Raw genomic sequence first — 23806 nt, forward strand, 5'->3', positions numbered from 1 at the left:
AAGGATTTAATCATTCTGACAGCAGAGCAAAGATGAAGTGGCTACTGCCCTGAGCTAGGCCTGTATCTTAGTCCATTCAAGATACATTGAATGGGTGGCTTATAAACAACAGAAATTATTTCTCCCAGTTCTGGAGGCTGGAAAGCTCAAGTTCAATGACAGCACATTTAGTGTCTTGTGAAAACCCACTTCCTGGTCCATAGACAGCCATCTCTGGTGGAAGGGGCAAGGGAGCTCTCTGGAGTCTCTTTTTCTAAGAGCACTAATCCCATTCATGAGGGTTCCCCCCTCTTGACCTAAAGACTTCCCAAGACCCCATCTCCAAATACCATCAAACTGGGGATTCAGTTTCAATGTATGAATGGGGCACGGGTATAAGTATTCAGTCTGCAGAAGCCTGCACTCTCAGTCATGGCAAAGCATGAAAGTGTTTCCTATGAATCTGCTATGAGAGAGAGCTAGTACACACACCTGTTAGATCTTGGTGATGGTGTCCTAACAGAGAAATAGGAGCCTGCATGTAAGGGAGAGAGGAATAGATGGAGAGCCAGAGGCCAAAGGTAAAGTTGTTAGCCAGCCTTGAGGACAGTACATTCCCCTGCATCAAGGAAACACCAGTGAAATAACTAGCAATGGGGAGGCTGGTCCTCTGAAGAACCTATAAAATATCCCCATGAGAAAGGAATCAACCTTAAGTGTCAGGACGAGAAAGTGCCACATTAGCTTGAGATAGTATCTGTTAGGCGAGAGCTTTCTTTCCCTTTCCATGTTTCTCTTCAACTGTGAGAAAGGAGGCATAGAAACTCAAGTCAGAGGAAGTAGTTGTATATCCAAGCTGAAAAGAGAATAGCCATAACTTTGAATGAGTTTTAAGTTTTAATTATTACAAAAGGCTGGATATATTAATTAGTGATTGGAGGACCTCTTATTATTACAAAGGGACCAGAGAAGTCAGAAATTTGCCATATATCTTGTTGAGAGAGTTGCTAGCCTCACGGTATGAATTTTAAAGGGAAGAGATAAAACTAAGTTTGCTTAATGTGCCATGGTCATGTTGTTGAATATAACACTTGTAGTGAGGAATGGGAAGGTTAAAGCTGGAAATAGAAGCGCATCAGATCAGTGATAGCCCTAGAGAAGGTTCCCCTTTACATTTATCTTTCATGGTCTGTGTCTCTGCTTTGCTCTGTCCTGTCCGATTCTCTTCTTGTTTCCCACAGACCAGTTCTTGCAGTTTTCTCCAGCCCAGATTCTGAAGAGCTGGTGTGATCACCTACCTAATCAAAGATGAGCCTTTGTCCCATGCTTCCTCATGGGTCATCGATCAGCTATTTTATGGTCAACTCTCCAACTCTGCCTTATTTAGTACCATCCCTGAGCTCTAGGGGGGAAGGAGGAGGAATCACCTAGAGCTACTTCCCTGAACTTTAGCTGGGAGATGTTGGGAGTGGGTATGAGAAACACAGTCACTAATATATCCAGGACAAGGCTTTGTCTCTCAATAAAAGGAAAGGGGGTTTTATTTTTTTAAAGATTTATTTATTTATTTATTTATTTATTTATTTATTTATTTATTTACTAGAGAGAGAGAGAGAGAGAGAGAGGCAGAGACACAGGCAGAGGGAGAAGCAGGCTCATGCCAGGAGCCCAACATGGAACTTGATCCCGGGACTCCAGGATCGCGCCCTGGGCCAAAGGCAGGCGCCAAACCGCTGAGCCACCCAGGGAGCCCAGAAAGGGGGTTTTAGATGAGGCTCAGCAATACAGAAAGTGTTATTATAAGTCATTAGATATCAGGGTCACAGAGCATTTTTACTTTTGTCCTTTACCAGGCACACAGGACAGGAAGCTCTAAAATTTCTTTGTTTTATAATAGCGAGTTAAGAGATTTAGGTTCAAATGCACTCACAAAAAGTAACTTTTTTGAACATCAATTTCTTCATCTGTAAAATGGGAGTCCCTTGGTGCTTTCCAAGAGAACCCACAAGAGAGGCTATCACCACCCTTCCCACAGGAGAGGGCAGCACAGTGAAGATGTATGACCCTGAACAAGTGTGTGAAAAGTGGGCAACAGACTCCCAGAAAACTGAGGAGGAGCAAATCAACACAGAGCCAGACACAACAGGGAAGGCAGAACTGAAGCAAGCTGAAGCAAGCTTCAGTCAGTGTGGCTTTGCCATCAGGTTCTGAGAAGTGGCTGCATTAGACAGGTGTCTGAGCAGCCAGGAGTTTAAAGGCAGCAAGCCAGAGTCTCCCACGCTCCCACTAGCAACATCTCAAACTTTTATGAGGAGACATTCCATACTCCCAGCTTCTTTGGCTGTATTCACAAATGCATGGTTAACAGTTGTTTCTCAAAGCATCGTATGAATCACAAAAGATAGTGATGAGATTTTTATATCCTCACTTGTGCTGGTTACTTTGCTCTTAAGAAGATAAACAGTCTATTGAATTTTATATGGAACTTGAAATCAGTTGGGTATTTTTATTGCTTTTTCAGTGTTAATGTGGCAATAGAGAAAGCTATAACTTTAGTCACAGTATATTTATCTATTTTTTATGATTTACAGCAAAGAATCAATTCTAAGAATGAAAAATCCATTATAACTAAATCCATTGCAACTTTTAGATGGCTTGTTGTGTTTTGTTGGGTAAAAGTTTCAAATAAACATCCAGCCTTAATCTAGTGGACTATATCCTGAATTGAAACAAATTCTAGCGGAAATGAGACTGGAATGATTAAAGTATTCAAGTGATGACTCCAAATGGAATAAGAAAAATACAAGTTGTATAGATGAACATATGTAGGTTGGAATAATGAAGGCTTCCATTCTCTTATTCTCCAAATGTCAAGTTAGATGACTCCTCAAAACGCAACTCTCATGTTCATCAACTGCTACCTCAGTCAGACACTCTGGTCCCAACTCTGTTAGAGGCAGAAAGTGACTGGCTCCCTCTCTGGCCACTGGCAACTTGGGAGGGCTCTCCCCTTGTCTCTCTGCACTCCTCCCTCCCCACGCCACCACAGCTGCCACACCTGGTGGTGAAGCCTCAGATCACTGCCCCCCAAAGACTTGCACATTGAATTTTTTTCAAAAGATTTTTCATTATCTGTTGTGTCCCACGGACTACAGGAGTAAAATGATATAGAAAAGGAATTTTTACTCTGCTTTCAGAGTTTTCGACTAATAGAGGGAGCCATTACGCCAGTACAAAGCACAGATGAAGGCTGAGGAATTCTTGCTTAGCTCCCTGGTCTCCTTTCCAGACCTTCGGTTTGATTCCAACATACCGAAAGACCAGACCTGCAGATCTCCTTCCCTGTGGTCTAGGAGCGCAGAGAGTTCTGTTTAGACTGACTTGGTCTGTGGAGAAAATTTTCCTTTTGAAGCAGTGTCATGAATGGCAGATTCCACAGCATGACTAGTACAAAAGTATTTTTACTTACAGAATAAGTTAAATGGGTCTCTGTGGACCAGTCCAGAAATATAACAACCATAGTTGTCAACATCCTTTGTATGGAAATAAAGACTCCTGACTCTCAAATAGTTATCCTCCAGAAGTTATAAATAAAACACAACTAATGGGAACATATAACATAGATGTGATCATAAGGCACAACCTACTTTGATTATTCTCAGATTTGGGTAGTGCACTTTCCTCTGTTCACACTGCTGACTGCCTCACTTCATTCAGCCTCTACCTCCTCAAAAGTGCTTTCTCTGGTTACCCTATCTAAAATGGAGAATTTTAGTTCTGTTTCATCACACACACCACCACCTGAAATATTCCATATTTGCTTGTTTACCTAAGGTCAGCCTTCCCTACTAGAATGTACATGTCACAAGGGCCGGGGCTTGTCTCTTATTTGGCAGTATTTCCAGTGTCTTTTTTTTTTTTTTATAGTATTTCCAGTGTCTTAAGTAGTGTCATGTACATCAGAAGAGTCTGGTGCTGATTTGTTGAAAAGAAGACTAACAAACTGGACTCGTTATCCAGCTTTCTTGCTCTCCACTCTCTGCAGTGACCTTAATGTCACTCTATCTCACTGTTCCCTAAACAGAGATGATGATGATACGATCACTAAGCATCTTTCAAGGCCTAAAATTTTCTGATCCTTTTCTTTCTGTTCCGACTATGACATAAGAAAATTGGGAGATAATAAATAATTCTGCACTTCATATCAGCCCTCCTTTCTTGCTCTGAGCCCAACTCAAGACCAGGGGCTGACCTTCACAGCCCCTCACTCTGCCTTTCCTGCCCAAGGAAATGCATGCCAGGAGTACTGGAAATTTAGTTAGATTGAGTCAGAGGTACAGGATGCTTCTCATGCAGACAATCAAATCTTTTTTTTTTCCCACCCTCCCAGATAATCATATCTTCTTTATATTTCCTTTGTGGAATCAGAAGTGTGTGGTATGCAAAGTAGTATTAAAGTATTGCACAAGTATTAAACTGTTGGAAACTCTCCCTTTGGAGAGACAATCCTTTGAAAACGCAAGTATTCTTGGGAGAGGTACCATTTTAAGCTAATTCACATTAGGGTGTTAGTAAATTATTGGAGCATTTCTTTTCATTGGAGGTACTAAATGCTTCAATAAGAATGCACCCTGAAAATTCGGGGGGAAAATGTTTGTAGAAAGGAGAAGGGAGGATCATGGAAGATGAAATTTACTAGCAGCATAGTTTTACCTAGGATTTGCCTTGTTAAGGCTTCTAATTTTTTTTTTAAAGAACACTATAAAGTCACTCTGGAAGATGCTAGAAAGAGAATAACCAGAAAAACTTTGTTGCAACTGGATCAAAAGAAGGAATGGGCCACACAGGTATATTTCAATTTTCTTAAAAACAAAACAAAAATTGTTCCCCTATTTTTTCCTGTGGTATAATGATTAAGAAGATTGAGTTTTGAAATTTGGCAATTTAGTTTAAATCACAGTTCTACCACTTACTGGGAATATAAACTAAATTTCCTACCTGATTTTTCTGGGCTTGAGTTTCCTAATTTATATAAAAGGAGCAATAATGATATTTACCTTTAAAAATAGTATGGAGGTTAAATGAGATGATTTAAGTAGCATAGTGCCTCATAAGGAACAAGAGCTCAGTAACTTCTTATTGAGTTATTTTTAAGTAATAATAATGGCTACAACAAATTATTAAATAAAAGTTTGGACATATAGAATGAAATAGGACTTGTCTAAAAAGTACTTTCATATATATCCAAATCTAAGAGAGTATACTTTACATTGTCAGAGTTTTAAAAATTTGGGATATTAAAAAATGTTTGAGATATAATTTCCAACATTATATGTTTTCTAACCCCTTTGTTTTCACTGTCCTTCCCCTGCCCCCAGACTACCTCGTCAGTTAGACTGTCTCTTCATCTAGAATAGCTCTTATGCAGAATTGTAAACACCTGGGGTTCTCTACAGTTCCTCACTGAATTTCAGTTGCTCTTCTTTGTTGCTTAACTGTTAGTTCAGTTGTTTTTTCCCATTACTATCCTACTGCATGATTTTACTGATGTATACAAAGATAGAGGATTATGGAAAACCAACCAATAGTTTATCTGCCCATAAAATTCAGCCTCTTTGTGACTGAGTATGACTAAATGGTGAAGTCAACAATAAAATGATCTGAACATAGTTAAGATGATTCAAAATGCATCTATAGATCAAATATATTTCAAACATACATATTCAACATATAATGAGGACTGGTCCAGATACTGTTCTGAGCATTTTACATTTATGTCTCTCAACAATCCTGTAAGGCAGGGACTTGTTAATGAGAAGAATGAGGCACAGAGAAATTTTTGTGACTTTCCCAGAGCAAGTGATAGAGTGGAGATTCAATTCAAGATGTCTCTTCAGATCACTGCTTTTAATCACTACATTGTACATTTTCTTTTATCTACATAATGCCTAACACATGTGAATGAATTTTCCCCATTTTATCTGGCTCTTGTAGCATATATTTAACATCTGATAATCCACTGTTGTACAATCTTGGCTGCATATTGGAGTCACCTGAGAAATTTGGTTGACTCATTTGGTGCCTCAGAAATGCTCATGTAAATGGCCTATGATGTTGCCTTGGTTTCTGGACTTTTCAAAGTGTTCAGGAGATTCTAATGTGCAGCCAAAGTTGAAAACCTCTGTTCCATTGTTACTGAATTAAGCCATTAGTCAACTAACTTCAGTTATGAGCTATGTCTTGCTCCTGTTCAACTGAAATTCTGTGTGCCAGGGCACTTCAGAGTTATCAGCTGCAGTTAGAGTATAAAAGTTCCTGATTCCTACGCAGTGTAGGTGCACCCTTAGTTTAATTAGCATGATTTAAAGAAAAAGAATTATTGCAAATCTTCCAACTCTAAAGACTTAGATAAATTTATTCTTAACATATTTTTTAATTATTTTGTCTGTATTTATTACTTTTAAAATTTTTCCTAATTTCCCTTCCTTAGATAATACCCTTTAGTTACTGAATGTAGAACTTGTAACATGGTAGCCATAAAAAAGTGCCTCACTGATAAATATGATCTTTCATCTATTATAAAGTTCCTTTGGGGAAAACTATAATAAGAATTGAAAATGAATTTACATTTTATGAACTTACTGACAAAGTAATGCTTTTCCCATTTTCTTCATCTAAAATGCCTTTCTCCAGGAGACTGTCTAGCTACTCTGAAACTATTTGCTATTAAGTTTGTAAATATGTATGTTGTTATTACTGACATGCATAAATATTTCAAATTAAAAAGTCAGTAATAGGGGCAGCCCCGGTGGCGCAGCGGTTTAGCGCTGCCTGCAGCCTGGGGTGTGATCCTGGAGACCCGGGATCGAGTCCCACATCGGGCTTCCTGCATGGAGCCTGCTTCTCCCTCTGCCTGTGTCTCTGCCTCTCTCTTCGCTCTCTCTGAATGAATAAATAAATAAAACTTTAAAAAAAATAAAAAATAAAAAAAAAATAAAAAGTCAGTAATAGGATCTATTCATGTTTTTGTTCTATGTTGGAGTATGTCTGTGACCATAAACTTGAAGAATATTTGATCATTACAGTTCAGCCACTTTAATCATGGAGCAGACAAGTTAATGATTGATTTCACCATGGCAATCAGATTCAGTCACAATAGAAGCCAAATTGAACGGATGACTATTGTCCAGTTCTCTAACTGTATTAGGCAGTGTAAGTCACCAAAATAATATGAGAGTAAAGAACAACTGAAGCAAAAGTTCTTAGATATGCTTCCAAAGTGATCGCAAAACATACTATAAAATGATCAGATAAGTTGATTGTGAATCTCCATGTTGTGAGTCTTCTTTAATGCAGAAACTTTCTTTTAGAATGCCATACAGTTCATTGACAAGGGCAGCTACCGAGAGATCTGGGAGAATGACTGGCTGAAAAGAGAGGTAGGTCAAATTTTAAAAAACAACTCCTTCCTTCTTGTTTTTTTGAACTGGAAATGACTTTTATTTTGTGAGCTTGAAGGCATGGAAAAAGCATAGAATTGTGACTAGCTGACGTCAAATAAAATTCAAGTGGAATCCTAATCTTATTACAAACTGTTGCTCAATGACCACCACCAATAATTTCAATAACAACCAGAAATCACTTTTGGCATCATAATTCATGCTGTAAACTCAAATGTATGAAGCTTCTTTATGCCCTAAAATTGATCTGGCCTTCTTCAAGACCCTACTTCCTTGTGGGTGGTGGGAGTAAGGCTAAAGGATCATTCTAACCTCAATCTCTGCTGTTTTTAAATTGCCTCTTTGGGATGGCAGAGAGTGTCCTTTGCATAAATGTTCAGTTGTTTAGATTTCCTTTCTTTCCTCTGTTCTTCTCCAAGATGGACCCTGTTATATAAGGAAGGGAAGTTTATATCCCTCTTTGGGGCATGTTACTAAAGCGGGCTCAGATCTATGGGCTTTGCCTTGGACCTTTGCTCCCTCTGCCTTTCATCTGTACAGGATATGCTTTCATCTGCTCCCTGCACTGGTGACTGCTAAATGGATTGCTCTGGTCTTTTGGACATTGTGTTGCAGCCAACACCAAACCCACAGTGACAGCTATTTGCCCACGGTCAAGATGTTCCTGCCCACTGCAGTCTCTACATCCTATCCTAGCTTGGTCATCAGGCTCTCTTCACATCTCCTTCTGGAGAACATGCAGGAACTAGGGGCCCGGTGTGCTGCCTTAGACTCTGCTCCACCTGTCTCTCTATACCGATGCTACAATCCCACTCTTGCTAAATGTGGTCTTGTGAGGACTTCCAGACCTTCTTTGTTATGAGGCACTGTCCTGTTTGCCTTACATTGCACAGACTAGTCTTTCTGTCTTACCTTCTTAGTCTCATCTACATGGAAAACTCCACCTCTCTTGTTTCATAACTCTTGCTAATATATATTGAAATTGTCTGTTTATCCATCTGTCTCTTCACTGCACAGAGAAAGCTGTGCCTTTTCAACTATATGTCCATGAAACTAATAATCTATGTTCACTAAATAGTTATTGAATGAAAGGATATCCATGAGTATAGAGATAGTCATTGGGGAGATGAATCAAGTACATGGCTTAGATCTTGGGTGAAGATGTGAGAGCATGTTATTGGATAAAACAAGTAGATAATCCTCAGACTAGTTGTCACAAGGGTGCTACAGAAGATGTGCAAACTCATTGCTTTGAAATTCGCTTTATATTACAGAGAAACAGTCACCTGACCTGTGCTCAGATACCATCTATGAAAGAAAACTTACCATCTTTTGAAAAAATTCACTTCAATCATACACAGCTCTTATTAACAAGTTTTATATATATATATAAGGCTGATATTTGAAGGGTTATGGGATCATGACCCCAGCCAAAGGCAGACACTAAATCAACTGAGCCACCAGGCACACCTCAAATCTTAAATCTTATAAGATGTCATAGTTATTAGGCTCAGAGAAAATGACTGCAAAAATTTGTATTTGACTGATAAGGGTTTTTGTGTGTGTGTGTCTTGATCCCTCCTACTAAAGGCACAAATTACATTTTGTTTCATTTTACTTTTTAGGTCTCATAATTCAGTAGAAATAAAAGACAGGGAAAAATGTCAAGTTTAATTAAATCATGAGCAAAAGAGGTTAGTAATAAAGGACAAATCATTTTAAGGAAATTTAATAATTTAATTTCTCCTTATTTCAATAAATATTTATTTTAGCATTATTAAATTTACTCACAAATTAATTAAAACCATCTCTGGTTATAAGTATTATCACAAGAATTGAAAATTGCCTAGAAATGGAATGATATATGACAATTAGTTTCTTTAAGGAAGGTTTAGAATGAGTAACAAGGGATATTTAATAATGGAACTCCTGGGGATCCCTGGGTGGCGCAGCGGTTTAGCGCCTGCCTTTGGCCCAGGGCACGATCCTGGAGACCCGGGATCGAGTCCCACGTCAGGCTCCCGGTGCATGGGGCCTGCTTCTCCCTCTGCCTGTGTCTCTGCCTCTCTCTTTCTCTCTCTCTCTCTCTCTCTCTGTGACTATCATAAATAAATAAAAATTAAAAAAAATAATGGAACTCCTGAAAATATTTCTCCATTTAACTATCTTTCAACAATAACCAAAAACTTAGATCTGAGGGAAGGATATGAATGTCCTATGCATGACTTCCATTATCTGGTTTTATTTAGCATGCTTATTAAGGAAATGAAGAAACCTGAAATTTCCAAATGACTTAGACTAACTCAACAAATAGAAAGCCCATAAAACTAGACAAAGGGATTCAAAGAGTTAGAAATCAGAGTTTCAAGTGAGAGGACGCATAAAGCTAACTTGGATCTCACAGGATAAAATTGCAAGAGCATGCATTTAATTCAGGATCCTAGGGGTCTGACTTATAATAGTTCTAACTAAATTATCTTTCTCAATTCCCTAAGTCCATTTCTTGGGTATCTGGGGAGAAGCAGGATAGGGAGGGAAAAGCAGTCTTGATCTTCCTTTTCACTTTCTTACCCTGGAAATTTAAAGGTGTTTATATGGTTATAACAAGGAACTAGTTTTCATTTCCCTAATATTTTGATAGGCTGGAAAGGAGACAGTAAATGCTAAGAACCTTAGTAGTCCAAATGGCCAAGTGATACCACAAGATATCCTTAGCTCCAAAGATCAGACTTAACTCCCTGAATGGGTCCTCTTCATTCCCAGCTTTGGAAGGAGACCAAGAACTGTGTGTGCTGCCTCCCAAGCATGCCAAGCCCTTGGGTCAAACATATCCAAATGTTCTATCAATTCCTTCTGTTTACATCCTCTAAATATAATTTCTTTCTCATCCTTTGACATTTGAAAAGTATTAACTTTTCCTTAAGGCGTTCAAGCCTATAATCAGGCTGATTAACTCCCAACACATGGGATGCTGAAACAACCCCTTGCTTTCTAATTTAGCATAATGGACTTAATGGTTTGCTAAATAGTTTAAGGCAGGTAAATAATATATGCTTTTCTCTTGAACTCCAAGCCACTAGCAATATTTGAGCCTTTTCTATGGCACTAGTATTGTTTTATGTTATAATTATTTGTGTATTTGTTCATTGAATCCAATAAACCTCTTTGGAGGAAATTCTTTCCATGCCTTATTCACTTTTGTATCTTTCTGTGCCTTGCACAGAGCCTTGCCCATAATAGAAATTCAAACATTTAATCATGACTTATGTGATAGAGATATGCATATAGTAATATACAGAATGTTTCCAGACTCCAAAATCCAATAAATAAATTTCAAGCACAAATTCAAAATGTCTAAGTTATCTAAGTACTCATCTCAGCTACACTCTCTTGGCAATGCCTAACAAGAGATACTGCATCTAAACTAACCCCTGAACCTTTTTTGTTTCATCATAGTCCCTTGAGATACTTTTCCCAGTTTATCTCTATTATTCTCATCGTCCTATTACTTTCTCTTTTATACTCTTTTTTAAACAATATTTATTTATTGGGACACCTGGGTGGCTCAGCAGTTAAGCGTCTGGCTTCGGCCCAGGGTGTGATCCGAGAATCTCAGGATCAAGTCCCATATCGGGCTCCCCACATGGAGCCTGCTTCTCCCTGTGTCTCTGCCCCTGTGTCTCTGCCCCTCTCTGTGTGTCTCTCATGAATAAATAAATAAAATCTTTAAAAACATATTTATTTATTTATTTATTTATTTATTTATTTATTTATTTATTTATTTATTTGAGAGAGAGAGAGCACGAGCAGCGGGAGGGGCAGAGGGAGAGGGAGAATCTCAAGCAGACTCCCCCCTGAGACCAGAGCAGACACGGGGCTCCATCTCATGACCCCGAGATCATGACCTAGGCGAAATCAAGAGTGAGCCACCCAGGAACCCCTTTTTATACTCTTGCTTCTAATTCTATTGTCCTGACCTCTCTCCATGAATTCTCGATGCAGCATCTGTATGGTTCATGCCATATGAGGCGGGCAGGGAGGGAAGCCGGGAGCTCTATCTAGTCACGTTCTATACATTTTTCCCACTATCCTAGCCTTCTTTAGACAGAGGTTTTCAAAATACACTTCTTAAAGACTAATGGGAATTCCATCAATAGAAACAGCAAATTTTGTTTATGTTTAATGAAGTTAGCCATATTTCCTTAGTAAACATCAAATCTACTATGTCTATCAATGACCTTCTATCACCTGCAAAATTAAAATCCAGACCCTTTGCCATTATTTCCCTAATTGTCCAGTTTCTCTCCTACTTCTCCCCACGTCCTCTTTCTATCTACACCAAAATAATGTGCGTAACATGTGGTTCCTTCTGCCTACAGTGTACCCTCTTTGGTCTTCAAAATCCAGATTAGATGTCATCTCCTCTATTAAAACTCCCTTCCCCCCTACACCAGACATACGATGAATCCCCCATAGTACCTGACAGCTTCTGTTATGGTTTGATCACACCACTTTTGGTTTTATCACCATCTTCCCCCATTTAACCACATTGATAATTTAATTCTTATTTTCATGTTTATCTCTAACTCCAGCTCACAAATAAATCTGGTGATGTTTTTGAAAGGGTAAGAAAGGACAACTCCTGCCATTCGTTGTCTAACCATGCAAACAAGTTCGGCAAACAGTCTAGAAAAAAGACCCACCCATTCCTTCTTAGAGAGTAAGGACAAAGAAACCGAGTAACAAATAGTACAGGATAGATCTTTCCCTCAGGCAAATGAACTTTTTTAGAAGTGAATTTCTTACAGAAGACTAGATAGAACTAAGTTAACAAGTACCAACATCCATCCATTGTCTTCTTCTGAGAACAGATTGCAAATCACAGAAAGGAAGTTGAAGAACTGGAAAGTACTATTCATGAATTGGAAGAAGAAAATTTGGTGCTTATTGATCAACTATTCAACTGTAGACTTGTGGATCTCAAAATACCCAGGTGAAAGTCATTAACATATCTAGAAAGTAGTCTGTAAACATTTGTATTGTAAAAGTTATTTTTAAAAGATGATTTAATTTCTTAGTGCTCCATCTGGATGGCAATAGTTGAAAAGAAAGGAACTCGGGATCCCTGGGTGGCGCAGTGGTTTGGCGCCTGCCTTTGGCCCCGGGCGCGATCCTGGAGACTCAGGATCGAATCCCACGTCGGGCTCCCTGCGTGGAGCCTGCTTCTCCCTCTGCCTGTGTCTCTGTCTCTCTCTCTCTGTGTGACTATTATATATAAATAAAAATTTATAAAAAAAAAAAAAAAAAAAGAAAGGAACTCACCAAATGGCTGTGGTGAAGGTATAAGAGTATTACAATTGCTCATTGGTACAGTGCAAACTTCGGCTTACTTTTTCTAGCAGTGCACTAGTCTTAATAACAAACACTTAACATGAACATTACAAGTGCGGACCTTCAAAAGCCTCCAAGTCAGCAGGGAAAGTAGGCATAAAAATGAAAGCATACCAGTGCAGCACAACATGCATGAGGTGTGGAGTCAGCACAAAGGAGGAAGTGATCAACTTTGTGGTAGCTTCCCGGAAGTCTTCTCAGCTTCTGGTTACCTTGTGGACTGTAAAATTGTTTCCGTTGATAGTTAGTGGAAGAGTCAAACTACCTTCTAGACAGAGAAGGTAGCCTGGTATTCCAAGTCACATTTATTCCTGCACAAGAAAAACCAACGGTGTATTTTAGGTCATTTCTTTTTCTTACCTGACAAAAGAATTCTCAATACACAAGTCTTAAGGAAAATTAGGGCCTTGGAATATGAAATTAAAATTCAAAGTGGTGATTATAAGTTGGGCAAGTAGTCAGAAACAAGAACTAATATGAATATTAGCATGTTTAGGAAAAGAGGAGAAATGACTCACACAAATGTAGATTGTACATGTGGAAGATGGGAGACAAATGTCTAGGTCTAGGAATTAAAGCAGAGAAATTCAACATGGTGAAAGGGCCATGAAAAAATTTCTACCAGAGTAGCTCCTGTTGCTGGTGTGGCTTGGAAAAATACTGTTTATGACATAATAAGGCATTTTTTGTTTACAAACTTCCCGATGTGTTCCAAGAAGGGTGGATACAGGTAAGTTGTGGGGGTTTTGTTTGCTGGGCTAAGAGATGGGCAGCAGGATACAAAACTGGAGAATCTGGGAAATAATGCAGTTGCATTACAGGCTGAAAGCTTGACGAGACTGGACAGAGAAGGGGGTCACCTGCTCCCTTCCACAGTGTAGACGTACTGCTCTGGAGAGGCAGATGTGCAGATGTGATAGGCAGTCAGGCTGAATGAATTGGCTGTTCACTGGACTCCTGAATTCCCAATCTCTTGACCTGATGCCCTCAAGGTGTCCTAGGGGGTGGGGGCCTCACCATTCCTCCAGTAGGTGACACGCTCTTGCCAGGCCCCTCCTCTCCTATCAGGTCTCCAGCTCCATGCTCCTGTCCCACCACTGCCTGCTGCTGCTGCCACCTTCTTAGCAGCAGGTCTAATCTCTACACGTGGCTTACACGCTTACGCTTACAGCTCCACCTGCCTCCTCTGTCGTCTTTCCTCTTCTGAATGGGCCCAACCTTGGGAAGGAGCTACCCTCCGAAGTGCCAACTCCACTTGCTGCTTTGGTCAGCTCAGCCTGCTGTGTCTGATTGGTGCTGCCGTGGATGTGAATCGCTAGTCATACGAAGGGGAATTTTTTCACTGGCCAGGGAGAACTTGGCTGTCAGCTTAAGTAAGCTGTTTGCTGTGTCATGTGCAATTTAACCCTATCCAATTTTATCCTTAACCCCACAAAAATTCAGTAAAACAATGTTCATCAGTGCTTTGTGGATTGGTTTTCTTTAGTGAGAGACCTGAGTGTTTAGTCTTGCTTCAGAGTCGGGACAGAGGAGTTCAAAATCTGGCCAACCAAAAAGAAAGCGACATTTATGAGAACCAGGCGAGGAGCCCTGGTATATGCTTCCATGGTACCCTAATCTTTTCATTCATGGCCAGCATTTATCACACCCATGATTACTTATTTAATGTCTGCTTCCTTGCTAGATTGTAAATTCCTCGAGGCAAGTCTTTAGGAAATTTTAGAAAAATCTGTGTAAAGGAACAGAAATGTGTAAACCCTCCGTTGTCTGTTAGACTACTTTTCTAGAAGGGGAACTTTGACCATATTCAGGAGCTTTTACTATAAACCATTTTCAAGTCAAAGAAATATAATACATTTTGCATATCTTATGGCAACTTCCCTTTTCACCTGTTGAGAACTCAGGTCTTGTAAGATACTAGAAGGTAGTGAGAAGTAGACATAAACTGTGCCCCAAGGACATACAAAAAAGTTGTTTTCCTATTTGGCTGAAGAATGGGGTATTTTAGCTAATAGAGTTACTACCTTTCCCATCCAATGCTCCTCAGACTTTTTCTCTTTACAACTCATATGAGATGAGGCCAATGTCCACCAAAGGTGACTACCCAGGGACTCCCATGTCACAGAACTGAGGCTAAGTGGACCAATACCTACAAATCTAACACTCACAAATCTAATAATAACATTCTTTAAGTATTTTCTAGATCATCGAGTATTGTCACCCTGTAGTGGTACAAAAATGACAATAAATTAATGGTTAAGAGAGAATCTAGATTTATAATATTTATAACATTTAGTAAGATCATAATGATTCAAAATGGAAAAACCAGGGGAAAAGGGAATTCTAAAACCCCAGACATATCCACCTGTAGACCAGAGCTACATGTGAAAGTGACCTATACAAAGTTGAACCTTCAGAAACTTTTACAAACATAAATATTATATGTAGTTACATTATTGCTGGAGACTTAAGCATTTTGAATAACATTTTACTCATGTTCTTTAAATAACTGACAACCTGTAATCCAGGGGCTTCACTCTGATTGCTGAGCTGCTAAGCAGGAGTGGTGGTTTGAATATCTGCATGAGTCTGATTCATGTTCTCTTCAGGCAAACTTCAAGGACAAGCTACATGGAGCTTTCAAGACATTATATGTTCTGGTTGAAATTCAGTAGGTGCTGAAAAGCAGAGCACAGGCTTGCCTACATGCATAGAGAGCTGCGGTAGCAGACGTACAAGTCACCAGGCATGTGACTGGAACATGCGACTCAGCAATGGCCAGAATCTCAACGTCACCCGTGACCCCTCCTGCTCACTGTCTTTCTCTTTTTCTCTTCATTTTAAGACCATCCATTCAGGCCACAGTTGTTCCTCACCTGGATTACTACAACAGCACTCTAACTGGTATCCTGCTTCCTTTCATTTCCAGGACATAAGTGTGTTATTTCCTTATCATGCAATACCCTTCCTCACCCAAGCCCTTCCCTGGCAAACAGCCTCTGGTTCTTCAAGACTCAGCTCAGGTACCATCTCCTCCTGGAAACCTTCCTTTACCTCCTAAAGGTCAATCAGGTGCTTCTTCTCTCTGCCCCACAGTATTTCTCACACTTCACCAACCACCCATCAGGGTTACAGACCATCGTCCTAAAACACTGTGAGCCTGTCTGTCACCCCACTGGGCCTTATGCTCCAAAGGGTAGAAACTATGTCTCATTGTTCATCACTGTGTCTCTAACACCTACCAGAGAAACAGACACCAGTGAGCAGATGGTATAAAATTTGTTGACTGACAGACTTCTTTTCTCATTTGTTCTTCTTAGGCAACTCTATCTTACTCAAGCTGCTGGACTGGAAGCACCACATAAAGTGCCTCTGGAGTTGCCAGAAATACATGAAGGTATTATTTTATTGTAATGGTGATAGCATCTCAAAAATTTAACAAATACTTATTGAGCATCTATTATAGACAGGTACCTCATACCCAAGAGCTATTCAGGGAATAGATACATGACAGCTTCTCCACAGTTTTCTTCTCCTTGTAGCTTTCTCTAGTCCTGTTTTTGAATTAAAGTCTCCATGTTTCACAGTGAATTACATAAGTAATGGGAGGGATGGGATGCTGTCTACACTGGTGCATTTTGGTTCCAATTTAGTCAATGAACCAAAACACCAACATGCACCTCAGTTACCAAAACCTATTAGCTAACAGAAGGCAAAACAACTTAGTGATTCTAAAAATGGGACTCACTCTCGCCTTAATACATAGATTCTAATTTCTAAAAGCCTTTTCAAACTAAAAGTGTGACAAAGTGTGTATTGATTGTATTTTCATTTTTATCCATCCCAAAATAACCAGTTTCTTTGTATTCATCCCAGAAGAGTCAAAATTACAACCCGTAGAAGTTAAAAGTACAGACATCATGAGCTCATCATCTGAGAGCAGTGCTTTATATCTCTGTCATGAGGGTAGTATCAGATATGTCAAGCACCTGAAGATAGATGAAGAAGACAACTCATGTATGGAATTTGGGGCCTCTGATATGAAATACTTACTATATGAGGATGAACAGGATTTCAAGGTAGGATTCATGAAAAAAATTTTGAGTATTAAGAGAATGCCGTTATATTAATGGAAAAAATTAACCTGAAATATGGATATTGAAAAATTGTTTGCAATTTTTAGTAAAATTTGCCCACCATTCACATTTCTCATTAGATATAACTTTCACTCCTACCCTTGTGCAATTTGCTACATATATTCATTAGCAAGGTCCCATTCCTAGCATACCATGTAAGTTATCTAATGCTATATAACAAATTACCTCCAAACTTAGTGGCTTATAACAATTGTCATTTATTTTCTTTTGTGGCTTCTGTTGGTTAGGAATTTGGAAAGGGCTCCAATGAACATTTTTCACATGGGCCGTCAGGCAGTTGCAGTCATATGTCAGCTAGGGCAACGGTCCTCTGAAGGCTTGTTTAGAGCAAGGATCCATTTCCAGGGTAGCTCACTCATATGGATGGCAAATTAATGCTGGCTAAGCTGGGAGCCCCGGTTCTTCACATGAGCTTCTCCTTGGGGTGCCTTTATTGTTTCTGTTATGGTGTCTGGCTTCTCCCAGAACAAGCAATGCCAGAGACCAAGGTGAATGCTGTAATATTTTGTATGACTTAGATTTGGAAATCATACATCATCACTTCCATCATATTCTATTGGTTGATGTAGTTACAAAGTTCCATCCAAGGGGAGGGAATGTAGTTCCAGCATCTGGAGAGAGGAAGGAGCATCACATTGTAAGAAAGCACATGGGGGAGCAGCCTGGGTGGCTCAGCTGTTTAGTGCTGCCTTCGGCCCAGGGCCTGATCCTGGAGACCTGGGATCGAGTCCCACGTCGGGCTCCCTGCATGGAGCCTGCTTCTCCCTCTGCCTGTGTCTCTGCTTCTCTTTCTTTCTGTCTCTCTTTATTTATTCATGAAATGTCTTTCATGAATAAATAAATAAAATCTAACAACAACAAAAAAGAAAAGCACATGGGACAGGATATCTATTAGTGCGGCCATCTTTGGAAAGTACAAACTGCTGTATATACCACATTAGGTGAAAACTGCAATATCAAAGCTTTTTAATTTTAAAACCTTTTTGGTACATTCCAGTTACTCCCACAGCCATCCCTTGCTATTTTCCTTCTTAATACTACTGATAACTTTTAAAATTCTCCTAGAACTTAAAATCTGGTAGGAGAAAGAGTGGTATATGAAAGCAGAAAAAACGGAAAAGATCAACAAAAATCATTATTAGCTAACTACAGCTCAGTCCTGCTAACATCAAGTGACAACTTAAAGACTAAAGTTCTCTCTAAGGCATTCAAACACCCCCATGGGAGTCTTGAAATCCTGACACCTGCTATGTTATCATGACCTCAGGCTAGTAGACAATTGTCCACAAAATTCCAAAGTCACATGCCATTTGGTTGATGAAAGACATTCTTACTTTCCATGGAGGTTTTTTGATGGTGGAAATGGCACTGTATATACTATGGACTGAATTGTATCCCCACCTCCACTCTTACCCCACCAAATTCATATGTTGAAGCCCTAACACCCAATCTGGAGATAGGGTCTTTAGAAGGTAACTAAGGTTAAATGAGGTTAAAAAAGATGGAGCCCCAATCTGATAGGACTATGGCTTATAACAAGAGTCTCTGCCTTACATGTAAGGACACAGGAAGAAAGTAGCCATTTATAAACCAAAAAGAGAACTCTTACCAGAACTCAACCATGCTGGCACTCAGATCTTGAATTTCTGAGTCTCCAGACTATACAAACTAAATGCCTGTTGTGTAAGCTGGTCAGTCTATGATATTTTGTCATGACAGCTTAAGGAGACCCTGAAATATGTGGTAGACATCCATCAGTTTGTTTTTTTTTCCTATCTTACATTTATTATAGCCCTATAATTATATATTTTTAAAACACAATAAATACAATTAATTAGATGCCTATATGATAGACCCTACCCTCAAATTGTTTACATGCTAGAAGACAGATAGAAAGTCACTATTACTGTACAAGAGAAATGTACCGCCTGTGTCTTTCTCACTGACCAGTCAGTCTGTGACCTTATCATTGCACCCCAGCACTTGGTACAGGGCCTGGCACAAAATGGGCACTCAGGAAAGGTTTGCTGAAATGTTGAAGGAATTCCAAAGAGAGTTATGGCTTGAGAAGGCACACTAGGTAGGGACTGAGTGAGCTGTTTCAACTCAGTATTAGGTTGGCTGTGGGATTTCATGTAAATTAGATTTTTAATTCCATTTGTTGATATCTTAAACTATAGTTTAAGGCAGAAAATGATAAGTTTTACCTTTCCAGTAGTCAGCGGTTCTGTGAAAAGTGAGAAAAATTCATGGAGAATTTGCTCAATATTAGAATATTTATAGTCAAAGTGACGTTTACAAATCCTTCCCATTCTTGAATAATACAGAAAACTCTGCCATGGTTATATACTGGCCAGCATAGGGCTACATATGTACAGCCAACACTTTCTTTTACCAATTAAAGACTTTGAGAGAATATATCTCCCCACTCTAACTGGTGCCCCTCACCCAACTCCCAGAAAGACAAGCCTGTCAGCCTTGCGGTGTGCTCATTTGGAGATCTTGCCTATCACGCCTCACTGGGCATATATATTTATTGACTGGTTTCCTGTTTACAGTGGCTCTCATATTTCATATGTTATTTAGGCAATTAAGAAGGCAGTGAAATCTGTCAGATAAAGGCGAATTATAATAAGGGAAACCTAACTATTGAGACTGGTAACTTGTTAAATAACCTCTCCTATTCTCTTCTGTTCACCACAGGATTATGTAAACCTGGGTCCCCTGCAAGTGAAGCTCATGAGTGTGGCGAGCAAGAAAATGCCAATTCATTTTCAAGAAAAAGAAATTCCAGTCAAATGCTATGAAGATACCAGGAGCCCAGAAAGCCGCATCACATACAAAATGATGAAGTCTTTTCTCTAAGACCAAAAGCTGCAAAGTAAAAATAACTTTTCCTTATAAATTTTCATTGGGAACTGAAGTGTATTACTTGCCCATTTTACCTACACTTTGGTCCATTTTTAAACCAGTTGTTATTTCTAAAGGTCATAATGACATTTAAAATCAAAGTTCCAAGTATTCTGCTGTTCATTTATCTGCATGACAAAAAAAAGAGTACACTTTGTATTTCCATATCCAAGTATTCAGAAACATAATAATGGGCATGAGATGGTTTCTCAGTTTCCTTACCACTTAAAAACCTTTTGTTTAATCTATCATTCCAATATGAAATAATTCAATTAGAAATTTTCTAAGACAAATTCAGAGATTTGCACAGCACTGACTACACAGCTTTGCCTCTGAAGGTTTTGAATGATAGCCAGTCCACAATTCAGGTCTATTCTTCTTTAACTTAACACTATTTATAATAAAGATAAAATACTTTAGAAACACATAAATCTGAGGGTGGTAATTTATTATATAAAAATAATCTACCAAGAGTGAGATCTCTCTCCTCTCAGCTCTATGAAGTCTAAGCTGCCAGGGGTGCCTGGGTGGTTCAGTTGGTTAAGTGAGAGACTCACGATTTCTGCTCAGGTCATGATCTCATGGTCCTGTGATAGAGCACCGTGTGAAACCCTGTGGGGAGTGCCATGTCCAACCCCACGTCAAGCCCCACATCGAGCCACAAGTTGGGCTCTGGGCTCAGCGGGGAGTCTGCTTGGGGTTCTTTCTCTCCCTCTCCCTCTGGTCATCTCATACCCCCTCTCTCAAATAAATAAATCTTTAAAAAAGTCTAAACTGCTGAGTCCCTGTTAAGACCATTACCACTTCCCTTTTATGAGTGCCACAAGCCAAGGACTATATACCTGACATCAGGTATATAGTCAATTTGACATCAAGCTTTCATTTTAAAGCTACATTTACTTATAATGCTTTCTACAAGGAACATCTTTTAACTAGAAGGCCAAAGATAAAGAAAAAAATCAATAAAACCAAAAGCTGGCTTGCAGGGTTAATTAAAGTTGATAACCCCTAATAAGACAAATCAAAAAAGAAAGCAAAAAACAAATGAAAAAGGAAAAATCACTACATATTTGACTAACATTATGAAAAATATCATAAAAGGAAATTAAAGGGAAAAACTTCCTCAATAAAGTCAACAACTTTGATGAAATGGGAATATTTCCTGAAAAACAAGGAAATAAAAATTCTGAATAGTCCTCAATCTATAAAAAGAAGATCTAACCTATACTTAAAATTTCCCCACACGGAAAATTTCAGACCTAGATGGCTTGCTTTACTGGTGAATTTCTCCAAAGATTTCAAAAATATATAGTAGCAAACATACACAAACTCAGAGAGTAGAGAAAAAAAGAAATGCAAATCATTCTGTGAGGCCAATATAATCCTACACCCAAACCTGGCAGGTCATTACAAGAGAAGAGAATTGCAGGCCAATATCTCTCATGAATATAGATGCAGAATCCCTCACAAAATATTAGCTTATTGCATCCAGTATTACATGTTTCATGAATAAAGAATGAAAGGTTGGTTTAACATTCAGAAATCAGAGTGGAAACAAACAGAACCAGTGGATTAAATCACTGTGAATATCCTGCCTATGGTATTATACTATAATTTTGAAAAATGGTACTCTTGAGGGAAATTGGATAAAGAGTACAATCTGTTCATAGTATCTTGTACAATTGCATATGAATTTATATCTCAAAATTTAAAATCAAAAGTATAATGAATGGAACATTGGTAACTCATATGATCATCTCAATAGGTGCAGCATTTGATAAAATTCAGTACTGTGATAAAAATTCATAAATGTATGATAAAGCTCTTAGCAAACAAGGAATAGCGTTAAATACTATAGCTAACACTGCACTTAATAGTGAAATATTAACATTTTCCCATGTGTCCCAACAAGACACATATGTTCACTACCATATTTTTTTAAAGGAATTTTTTAATCCTTTTAAAAATCCCTTTAAAAAGGACCCAGGGATCCCCTACTACCATGCTTCTATTCAACTGTGTTTAATGGACCTTGAGGTTGTAGCCAGTTCAATAAAGGCAAGAAAAATAAATTCATAGCCTAGAGATTTTAAAAGAAGAAGCAAACTCAATTACTTATAGATGTCAAGTTTCTGTATATAGATAATGCAAAATAATCTACAAACTACTAGAATTTATGAGTGAATTTAGCAAAAGTTACAGAGTACAGATCAACAAAGAGCCATCGTATTTCTTTATACTAGCAGCAAACAATTCTGAAAGATTTAAATCACTTAAAAAAAATAAATCACTTATAATAACTTCAAAATTGGGGCAGCCTGGGTGGCTCAGCAGTTTAGCGCCGCCTTCAGCCCAGTGTGTGATCCTGGAGACCCAGGATCAAGTCCCACATCAGACTTCCTGCATAGAGCCTGCTTCTCCCTCTGCCTGTGTCTCTGCCTCTCTCTCTCTCTCTCTCTCTGTGTGTGTGTGTCTCTCATGAATAAATAAAATCTTTAAAAAAACAAAGCAACAAAACTTGAAAATCAAGAAATTTAGCTAATGAAATATGAGCAAGACTTCCATGTTGAGGACTGCAGAACATTGTTAAGAGAAATTAAAGAAGACCTAAATAAATGGGGAATGGAGACATATACCATGATCATGGATTGGAAGAGTCAAAATACTTAAGACGTGAGGTTTTCCTATATCTGTATATTCAGTGCAATCTCAATAAAAATCACATCAGGCTTTTGTTCATAGAAATTAATAATGTCTAATATTATTATGGAAATCTATAACCTGGGCAAAAAACCTATGATAGTCAAGACAATCTTGAAGAAAAACAACAGAATTAGAGAGCTTATTACCAAATTGCAAGACTTTTAACGGTTCAGTAATTAAGACAGTGTGGTTTTGGCCCAAGGATAGAGAAAAAGTCCAGTGGAAAAGAATAGAGTCCAGAAACCAACCCACAAAATCATGTGATTTCTGACAAACATGATATTATAACTTGGGAGGGGGGAGTTTTTATCATTTAAAAAAATGATTCTGAGTCAACTATATATCTACACTCAGGAAAAAATGAAACTTGACACATCATACCATACACAAAAATCAATTCCAAGGGGATCAGAGACCTAAATATAGTAAAACAATAAAGCTTCAAGTAGGAAATAGAATGTCTTTGTGTTCCCCTTTACATACCCAATAGATCCTCAAAGCCTATGCTTGAATTAACATCTACGTCTGGTAGGTGGGTAAGTGTGGATTTGGCTGTGCTCTGCCAAATCCCCCCAAGTCTACTACTTCCTGTGTCACCTATCTCCCTGGAGAGGGGGTGGAAATGACATAAAAATCACTGATCATAAACTGATAAATTGAATTTCATGAAAACTACAGTCTCTTTTCATTAAAAGACACCATAAGAGTCAAAAAGTAGGCCACATACTGGGAGAATATATTTTCTACACATATATCTAACAAAGAAATATCTAAAATATATAAATAACTTTTACAAATCAATAGGAAAAAAAGACAACCATTTTAGGGGAAAATGGGCAAAAGATTTGAATTACCACTATGCAAAAGAGTACATCCTAGCAACTAATGAGCATAAAAAGAAGATTGGTATTATTACTCATCAGAGAAAGGCCAATTAAAACCATGAGATACAAGTATACATGCATCAGAATGGCTAAAATTAAAAGTTAAGGACTGCAAATATTGACAAGGATATGGAACAACTTGAACTCTCATATAATTGTTGGTGGGATCATAATTTGGCATATAAGCACTTGGAATATGATAGTATTTAGTAAAGCTGAATATGATCCAGCAGTTACACTCTTGGCTTAATATGGAATAAAAATGAGTGCTTACGTTTACCGGAAGACATGATAACAATGTCCCTAACAGCTTTACTGATAG

General features: G+C 38.6%; 1 protein-coding gene and 1 long non-coding RNA gene across 6 annotated transcripts in view; one reads left to right on the forward strand and one right to left on the reverse strand.

Annotated features, from left to right (window-relative positions):
- CCDC83 (coiled-coil domain containing 83) overlaps positions 1–19998 on the forward strand; it is a 48908-nt gene extending 28910 nt beyond the window's left edge. For 4 of the 5 annotated variants that reach the window (XM_077867339.1, XM_077867335.1, XM_077867338.1 and 1 more), the window contains 6 exons: positions 4735–4826; positions 7350–7418; positions 12311–12432; positions 16151–16227; positions 16707–16909; positions 19691–19998. In XM_077867339.1, the coding sequence (XP_077723465.1) occupies positions 4735–4826; positions 7350–7418; positions 12311–12432; positions 16151–16227; positions 16707–16909; positions 19691–19852 (725 nt within the window). In that variant the 3' untranslated portion in view covers positions 19853–19998. The remainder of the gene's footprint in view (positions 1–4734; positions 4827–7349; positions 7419–12310; positions 12433–16150; positions 16228–16706; positions 16910–19690) is intronic. The other variant, XM_077867336.1, reaches the window with a different exon arrangement.
- Positions 1–23806, reverse strand: part of LOC144295009 (uncharacterized) — a 52203-nt gene that overhangs the window by 25165 nt on the left and 3232 nt on the right. The gene's annotated exons all lie outside the window — the stretch shown is intronic.

Source organism: Canis aureus, chromosome 23, assembly GCF_053574225.1.
Source record: "Canis aureus isolate CA01 chromosome 23, VMU_Caureus_v.1.0, whole genome shotgun sequence".
In the NCBI taxonomy this organism is placed as follows: domain Eukaryota; kingdom Metazoa; phylum Chordata; class Mammalia; order Carnivora; family Canidae; genus Canis; species Canis aureus.